The following is a 9,886-nucleotide window of genomic DNA, read 5'->3' on the forward strand; positions in this document are numbered from 1 at the left end:
AAGAAAAGGGCCAAAAGATGGCCAAAGAAGGAAGTGATAGATGCAAAGCCCAAAAAAAGAAAGACTCTTCTACAATACTGATAAGGGACCAAAATAAGGCATTTTACAGTTGATGGCCGGACCTAAAACAGTATGCATACAAGCCAAAAATATCATGCAAAATATGGCCAAAAGGAGAGATATAACACAAAGTATATGAATGATGCCTCAAACAGTGAAATATCCTTAATGAAACATGAAGAGGAGGCTAAAATAAGACTGTTTCTAGTTCTGAAAATCGCCCAAAAATGGAAGCACAACAGGCTAATAAATCATGCAAAAATGGGGATTAAAAGAGAGATATAACATGAAGTGTATAAAATATGCCTCAAACCATGAAAGGCCCTTAATGAAACATTAAGAATGGGCCAAAATAAGACTATTTTAAGTTCTGTAAAATGGCCAAAAACAGAAGCATAAGGGGCTGCCAAGTCATGCAAAAATGGGGACCAAAGAGAGATATAATGACAAGTAGCACATGGAGGTCCCAAACAGTGATGAGCCATTCTTCAATGTTGAAGAGGGGCTCAAAATAAGCCTACTTACAGTTTACATCATGCTCCAAAACAGATCACACACAAGCTAAAAATATCATGCAAGAAAATGACATTCTAGAGGGATAATGAAGCAAGTGCAAGATGGGGGGCTCAAACAGTGTTGAACCCTTAAGCAAAAGTGAAAAAGAGCTCAAAAGAAGGCCACTTTCAGTTAGGGCCGGAGCTCAAAACAGTAAGCATATATGGCTAAGAAATGTTGCAAAAATGAGCTCAAAAAGAGGGAAATGGTAGTCACCCTTGAAGACCAAACTTTGGTTGCTTCTTGGCTTGAGAAGTGGTGCCTCTTAGCTGCTGGAAAGCCCCTCAATCTGCTGGAAATGGAGTAGTGGTGGTGGTGCTTGGTGGTGATGAAGAAATGAGGTAGAACTTTGGAGTTTTCAAGGAAAAATGAGAGAGATGGAGGAAGATATGTATGTATGAGCTTGAAGCAATTTTTCTAACCCTTAATACAAGAGATGGCAGCTGGTTATAAGGACCAAAGAGAGGGAGAATAGGTGGGCAAAAGGTGGGGAAAAAGGAGGCAAGTTTTCCCCTACAAAATATCCCCCAGATACAGATATTTTCTGGGGGAAACAGCTATACAGCTGTAAAGTGCACTGTGCAAGGATCATGGCCGGCCACTTTTTGGAGCTGCAGGTGGCCGGCCGGCCAAGGGTCAAAAAGGTCAAGTTGAATTAATGGCCGGCCACCACAAATTGGTGTCCTCCCAGGTTCCCTCATCACAACCCTGTGGTTCAAAATTGGCAACTGTAGAACAGGAGAGAGAATGGGCCATTTTTAAGGGGGGTCAAAAGGGTCAGGTGGAATTACTGGCCGGCCACTAACTTTTAGGGTCCTCCCATGTGTGTACATCACAAATATGTGGTTAAAAGTTCAAGAAAGTGGCCCAAGGGTGTTCAACATTGGCCCGGAAGTGAGAAAAACGGGCGTCGGAGGGCGCCGGAGGATATATAACTGGTTGGTAAAACAATTGTTGGCCTCCCACCCTTCTACGGCCTTCCTAGTGATAAAACAGAGGCACCTGCCAAAAATGAACGAAAACCGATGCAAAACGAATGCTCGGGGGCCAAAACGCGCAGTTCGAGGCCCCGAAAACTGCCTATTAAGCACCGAAAGTGGCATTCGACCACGAAGTGGGTCTCTCAGACCTCAGTGTCCCTCAAAAGGGAGCAAATAAGAAGTATGCCAAAAAAACAGAGCAAACGGAGATGGTTAGGCGGTCCCGAACCGAGGCACACGGCCAACGGTCCCGAAAAACCGGAAACCGGGCTCCGAAATGGGCAAAATGGCCTACGGCCACAAAATGTAGCCCACGGCCATTGAGAGATGGTCTACGGGACCTCTCCCTTCCCTCAGGAAAAGAAACAGAGAAAACCGAGTCTGGTTCGCAAACCGAGGTAGGGCACAGAAGAGGGTTCGGAAGTCCGGAGGTAGGGCTCACGGCCGCAACTCTGAGACTTCTGAACGAGCACGATATGCAACGTCACCGAGCGCTCAATCGGTGATGTATGAGTCTTAAGGTCGGTCAAAAATGGGGTGTCTACAATTGGCACAGAAACTAGTTTCTGTTGGGGCTTTACCACCGGCCTATATGTGGTTCTGGGCCTTGTCACGGGCTATGTGACCGTAGTCAATAAGACTTGGGTTTTGTGAATCAAATCATTGAACCATCTGAATATCGAACCATCGATTTGAACAATGAATTACTTTGAATTATCTTGTTGGCTTTTCATTTAAAATGTATTGTACATTGTTTATTTTTAGCTATGAAACCATCTTACAAAATAATTGTTCATTTATTGAACTGAATAAAAATTTATATTTATTGATTATCGATTTATTTATTTATTTTTTTATACTTGATCCAGCTGGAAGTGATGGTTGGTTATTTACTAGGCTGTCTAGCTTACCCTTATTTTATTTTTTTCAGATTCTGAAGAGTAGAGCTGCGCGGGATTTTTTTACATATGGGAGTGCCGAGAGTAGGACTATGATTTAAGTACTTGGATTATTTGTTTTGTTAATGGATTTTATTAGTGGACTTGGTGGATAATTTCATATGATAAGAATAATCAATTTTTTTTTATGGATTTTAGTATTATGATAATTAAGGATTTAATTGGAGTATTTTACATTGTTAGTTATGTGTTAGACTCTTAGCCTTGCATGCTCACTTAAATGAGTGTGCGGCGTTGTCACGGAGCTTGGGATGTGACAATTTAGTGGTATCAGAGCCAGGTTGTAATTTTAAAGGCTGGTATAAAATAGTGGTGAGATTGGGTAGATATAGGATTGGGAACGCTTATAATTTGATATAATGTTATTTTTATTTACTTGTTATAGGGACTTGAGAATAGAATAAAATGAGATTTTATTATTGATGCATTTAGGTTGCAATGGAACATGAGGAGACATTGGCAAATATGGCTAGGAATACACGCCAGGGTCAAACGAATCGACGGACTGGTAATAGCAATCGGCGAGGGAATGTGACTAATAATGGTAGTGGTTCTCAAGCAGTCGGAGGAAATCAGGGGCAAGAGTTGGGACACCAAGAACAAGCTGCAATCCCCAATCCAATTGAAATGGTTCAAGTGCTTCAAACGTTGGCCGGGGTGGTGCAACAACAAACCACCATAGGGAATAACTTGACTAGACTTATGGAGCAACAACAGCGGATGCAGCCAGGTGTTGGGCCACAACCAAGGCCACGTTGTAACATTACCGAGTTTAAGAAGATAGCCTTGGCATTTGACGGAGCCACAGACCCTTTGGAGGCTGAAAAATGGTTGACAGAAATGGAGAAGTTGTTTCCCGTTTTTGAGTGTACGGATGATCAGAAGGTGACATATGCTACGTTTATGCTACAAGGGATAGCTAATGATTGGTGGCAGATGGAGAAGCGCATACACGAGCATGATGCCAACCCCTATACATGGGAAAGGTTTAAGAAGGCATTCAATGAGAAATACTTCCCTAGGAGTGTTCGTCTACAAAAACAGAGGGAATTTTTGAAGTTAGAGCAAGGGAATAAGACGGTTGCAGAATATGAAGCTGAGTTTACGAAGTTGTCTAAATTTGCATCAGCATTTGAAGCAGATGAGGATAACAGAGCACGAAAGTTTGAAGGTGGACTAAGAACGAACATTATGAAACAAGTGGTTCCTTTCGAGTTACCTACTTTTGGAGCAGTGTTGAATAAGGCTTTGCTAGTTGAGAGTGGCCTTACCAGAGCCCAAGAAGAGAAAGAAGAGAATTATAAGAAGAGGCCTAGTTCTTCCAACTTCCAAACTAACAATTCGAAGGGCAATGCTAAGAGGCAAAACACTTCTTCGGTTGGAAGTTGGGGAAGTCGAACTATGGGTAGTAGTGTTGATAAGAAGTATGATCGGGTACAATGCACTAGGTGTAATGGATTCCATCGGGATAGTGAGTGTCGTTGGAATACTGGGGCTTGTTTCTCTTGCGGGCAACAGGGGCACATGATAGCTGATTGCCCTAATCGGAAGGGGCATGAGATTGAACAGAAAGCATGGACAAATAAAGGAGCATCAACAGACAAAGGGTCTTCAGGAAGTCAAAAGAAAAATGGAGGTCATAAGCCAAAGACTCAGGGTCGAGTGTACGCACTCACGCAACAAGATGTTCAGATTTCCAACACGGTGGTGTCAGGTACTGTTTTAGTGTCTTCTGTTTATGCACATGTGTTATTTGATTCTGGCGCTACAAATTCATTTGTGTCTATGGGATTTGTTAAGAAACATGGATGGAAATGTGTCTCTAGAGAGATCGACTTATGTGTTGAAACCCCGATAGGAGGGGTTATGGTTGCTGACTTAATTTGCAAATCTCGTGTGGTTAGTATAGATGACAGGAAATTGCTTGTAGACTTAACTGTTTTAAATATGCGGGACTTTGACATAATTCTTGGAATGGATTGGTTGGCAACCAATTATGCTTCTGTTGATTGTCGAGGCAAAAGGGTAGTATTTCAGATTCCTAATCAACCAGAATTTTGCTTTGTGGGTAGTGGAGTTAACACTCCTCTTCTGGTAATCTCAGTTTTGCAAGCTAGACGGTTGTTAAGGAATGGTTGCGAGGGCTATTTAGCTTCTGTGAGAGATACCCGTGAGACTGAATTGAAGTTAGAGGATATTCTAGTTGTGAAGGAATTTCCCGATGTTTTTCCTGAAGAGTTACCGGGGTTGCCACTAGATAGAGAGATTGAGTTTGCCATTGAATTGATACCTGGCACGGGTCCTATCTCCAAGGCTCCGTATCGGATGGCCCCAGCAGAGTTGAAAGAGTTGAAGGAACAGTTACAAGAGTTACTAGATAAGGGCTTTATTAGGCCTAGTGTTTCTCCTTGGGGTGCGCCCGTTTTATTTGTGAAAAAGAAGGATGGTAGTTTTCGCCTTTGCATTGATTATCAAGAGTTGAACAAGGTGACAATCCGAAATAAATATCCTTTGCCTAGGATAGATGACCTATTTGATCAGTTGCAAGGAGCACAAGTCTTTTCTAAGATTGACCTTCGTTCTGGCTATCACCAGTTGAAGGTTAAGGCGGAAGATATACCTAAGACAGCCTTCTGAACTAGGTATGGGCATTATGAATTTTTAGTGATGCCGTTTGGGTTGACCAATGCGCCTGCAGCTTTTATGGATTTAATGAACAGAGTATTTAAACCCTTCTTAGATCAGTTTGTGGTAGTTTTTATTGATGACATTCTTGTGTACTCAAAGAGTAAAGAGCAGCACGAAGAACATCTGAGAATAGTGTTGCAGATATTAAGGGAGAAGAAATTATTTGCTAAATTAAAGAAGTGTGAATTTTGGCTGGAGAGTGTATCATTTTTGGGTCATGTGATATCTAAAGATGGGGTGTCTGTTGACCCCAAGAAAGTGGAGGCGGTGGTGAAATGGAATCGGCCTACTAGTGTCACTGAAATTCGTAGCTTCTTGGGTTTAGCAGGATATTATAGAAGGTTCGTTGAGGGATTTTCTCGAATTTCTATGCCTTTAACTCGTTTAACACAAAAATGGGTTAAATTTGAGTGGTCTGATGATTGTGAGAAGAGTTTCCAGGATGTAAAGAGTCGATTGGTGTGTGCTCCAGTACTTATAGTTCCGTCCGGAGATGAAGGTTTTACTATCTATAGTTGTCACGCCCCCAAACCGCCCCTAGTAGTTTGGTGCCGTGATGGCCAGTAATCCGAGATTACCGAAGGCCGACTTACAAAATTCACACACAATCAGAGTATAAAATATGGGGCTTACAAGTGCGGAAGCGATATGTATATATACAGAATCTAAATAGTCCATGAGAGCCGTGCATAAGTCCAATGAATTGACATACACCTTTATAAAGTCTTACAACATAAATACAAGAAGGAAATGAAATACAAAACACATCTTGACCAAAAGGCTTCTCAAGCCGACATATACAAGTACAAATGAAAAATAAGCCGAGAAGCATGATCTTCAAGATGGTGCAAAAATGCTAATCCAAAACATGTCGGCAAAGCACCCAAAACACATCGGCAATCACGTCTAGGCCTCAATGCCTTCTTGTTCATCACCTACATATATATAGAGAGGGTGAGCTTGGATACTCAGTGAATGATATCAGAAATAAAGGTTTTGCATGATTGATATCCAAGATTTCTTTCAAAACAATACATAGCATACTTTACAATCAAGGGAAAATCGAGTTCATTGCCGGTCTTTCAAGTTCTTTGGATGTTATTACATCTACTTAATACAAGAGGGTGATGACATTCCCAAGACAAGAGTGCAGTTGCATTATAGTCTCCTGCAGCTAAGGACTTTCAAGACAAGAGTGCAGTTGCATTATAGTCCCCTGCAGCTAAGGACTTTCAAGACAAGAGTGCAGTTGCATTATAGTCCCCTGCAGCTAAAGACTTTCAAGTAATGTCATCAAAACAAGATAGTGTTTAATATACAAGTAGGGATAATCATTCATGCTTGATCAAATACTTTTCTAAAACGAAGCAAGACGAGATTTACGAAAACAAGTGTAACATAGCTTTATTAAAAATACCACTCACATAGTTTCTTCAAACGTCGGGGTCGAGACAAGCCCAAATCCTACAAACACATGGCAAAGCCTATTGAATGCACCTTCAACAAGTTTCGTATGTACACAAATGTTTTCGGAAAACATGCTGGGCACCAACCAGGTCTAGGCCGAGGTTCCACACCTCCTCGCCGAGGTGTGTTCCCGAGGGCCACATGCAAGGAAAAGAGGTCGGGAAACTCTGGGTTTCCCTCTGCTAATGAACATGAAGAACATGGGTGTGAAAACATGAAAAATATGAATGCTCAATCATAATCTGACATCACAAATCTAGGATTTTCATGTTACGAGTTTGAAAACATGGACCTGGGTACCCATAGTTGAAAATCATGCAAGAACAAACACAAAACATGAGTCTAGGCAAAAAGCTTTCGGATCAAAACATGACTTTTCTTGAAGAACACATGAATGTCATTTTCTCTTTCTAAAATCGAGCTTCAAAACGATGCATGGCTTACAAATCATATCCGATCATGCAATGCAATAACATGAACATAGAGAACATCATGAGCAGATCAAGAATCTAACCTTAGAACACGGATCTAACGGTTCGATCTCTAGGAATCAAGCTTGAAGATCTACTTCCTCACTCTAAAACTCTTTCTTCCTCCTAGAGCTTCTCTCTCTACAAGGCAAGTTTATGATACCAAATAATAGTTTCTATACCCGGTTCTGGGGTTAACCCTCTGCTGAGACACGTGGCGGCGACTGGTTGGGTTCATCCTGAAAAGGTGGCTGACAGACCAGACAAAGCATGGTGGAAGGGTGTTCAACAAGCAAAGCGGTATGGGCTCTCTGACGGGGCAATGACATCGGCTAACAACAAGGCGTATCTAATACGCCACACGGAATGGCACTCCGGCAAGGAATGACATCGGCTAGCAAAGGACTTCGGCAACTAAGGTGACAATGACCTCGGCTAGGAAGGACAACACTTGACTAAGCTGTGCCACATCTTGGCCTAGATGCGCCACACCTCGGCCTAGGTCATACCACTCCAGGACGAGATCACTTGGGTGCAAGGTAACATCTCGGCTAATGTGGTCAAGGCAAGGACGGAGGTCAACAAGGGGTTCCAAGATACTACTACTAGACTAAGGATGACCTCGGCTCGGAATAACATCGGCTAGTATAACTCAGGCAAGGCGTGACCTAAGTTTCACATCAAGGAAGGAGCAAGACAAGCATACTACACTTAGACCACACAAGGCTTCAAAACAAGGCATGGATCACATTAACTCAAGCGAAACTAATCACAACACACACACATGCAACTTAACAAGTCATAATCACACAGATGCTCATGAACATGATGAGAACATAAAATGTGGGTTCCTACAGTCTACCCTCCTTAAAGAAGTTTGGTCCCCAAACTTAGGTTACCTTGTCCTACGAATAACTCCGGGTAACGGATTTTCATCTCCTCTTCCTTTTCCCATGTGGCCTCCTCGCCATAATGTTTCTCCCATTCGATTTTCACCATTGATATCGACTTGTTTCTCAGCTGTCTCACTTGTCTGTCGATAATTCTCATCGGCTTCTCTTCGTAGCCCAAGTCTTCATTAACTACAACCCCAGAGTAATCTATTACATGCAGTGGGTCTCGGATATATTTTCTCAGCATTGAAACATGGAACACGCTGTGGACTTGGCTCAAATCTGGCGGCAAAGCGAGTCTATAAGCAACGGTGTTAACTTTCTCCAGAATTTCAAACGGCCCAATATATCGGGGTGCAAGTTTACCCTTCTTCCCAAATCTCAAAACTCCTGTCACCGGCGAGACCTTCAAAAATACATGATCCCCAATTTCAAATTCTAACTCCCTCCTTCTTTGGTCGGCATAACACTTTTGTCGACTCTGTGCAGTTTTAATCCTCTGCTGAATGAGTTTGATCTTTTCAGTCGTCATCTGAACCAACTCGGGGCCAATTAGAGCTTTGTCTCCTACTTCAGTCCAACATATCGGCGATCTGCACTCCCTTCCATACAAAGCTTCATACGGCGCCATGCCTATGCTGGCTTGATAACTGTTGTTGTACGCGAACTCTACTAATGGCAAATGTGACTCCCAACTTCCCTGGAAATCCAACACGCACAGTCTGAGCATGTCTTCGAGTGTCTGAATCGTTCTTTCTGTCTGCCCGTCGGTCTGAGGGTGAAAGGCTGTGCTAAATCTCAACTCTGTTCCCAAGGCTCCTTATAGACTCTGCCAAAATCTAGAAACGAACTTCGGATCTCGGTCTGACACAATGGACATCGGCACACCATGAAGCCTAACGATCTCATTCATGTACAATTCGGCAAGTCGGTCGGCATTGAATGTAGTCTTGACAGGCAAAAAGTGAGCTGACTTAGTAAACCTGTCGACTATAACCCAAATGGAATCCATACCTCTTTGCGTCCTCGGCAAACCCACTACGAAATCCATGGAGATGTGCTCCCATTTCCACTCAGGAATTGACAAGGGTTGAAGAAGTCCTGCCGGTCTCTGGTGTTCTGCCTTCACTCGCTGACAACACAGACACTGAAATATGAACTCGGCTATCTCTCTTTTCATGTTTGGCCACCAAAAGGTCCGCTTTACGTCCTGATACATCTTGGTGCTCCCTGGATGGATGGCAAACTTGGAACTATGAGCCTCTTGCAAAATCTTCCTTTTTAACTCTGGTACGTCGGCCACGCACAATCTTCCTTCGAACTTAAGCACTTGATCCTCCATAGTGTATCCCGGCCTCGGCTTGGTGACGAATTCATCAATTACCTTCTTGAGGAATTTATCCTCCCTCTGTCTGGTCTTCACTTCCTCAATAATGGTCGGTTCCACCGAAACCGCTGTCAGGCACGCCAAACTCCCAACTAACTTCCTGCTCAATGCGTCGGCTACGGAATTTGCCTTACCTGGGTGGTACTGAATCTGCATGTCATAATCCTTCAGTAGCTCGAGCCATCTTCTCTGCCTCATATTTAACTCTTTCTGAGTGAACAAGTACTTCAGACTCTTGTGGTCGGTGAAAACTTGGCAAGATGTTCCATACAAGTAATGACGCCATATCTTCAAAGCAAAAACTACGGCAGCTAGCTCCAGATCATGGGTAGGATAATTCTTTTCATTGGGCTTCAACTGACGAGACGCGTACGCTATGACTTTACCTTTTTGCATTAACACGCAACCCAAACCTTTATGTGAAGCA

At 42.8% G+C, this 9,886-nt stretch overlaps 1 protein-coding gene across 1 annotated transcript; it reads left to right on the forward strand.

Moving 5' to 3' along the window:
- Positions 1 to 2,992: 2,992 nt before the first annotated feature.
- On the forward strand, positions 2,993 to 5,153 carry LOC145806274 (uncharacterized). Its single transcript, XM_082902911.1, has 2 exons — positions 2,993 to 4,923; positions 5,150 to 5,153. Exons 1-2 carry the CDS (start codon positions 2,993 to 2,995, stop codon positions 5,151 to 5,153), a joined length of 1,935 nt encoding a protein of 644 aa, XP_082759037.1.
- The last annotated feature ends 4,733 nt before the right edge of the window (positions 5,154 to 9,886 follow it).

The sequence above is a fragment of the Camellia sinensis genome, chromosome 1 (genome assembly GCF_055761805.1).
Source record: "Camellia sinensis isolate YWXY chromosome 1, ASM5576180v1, whole genome shotgun sequence".
Lineage (NCBI taxonomy): Eukaryota > Viridiplantae > Streptophyta > Magnoliopsida > Ericales > Theaceae > Camellia > Camellia sinensis.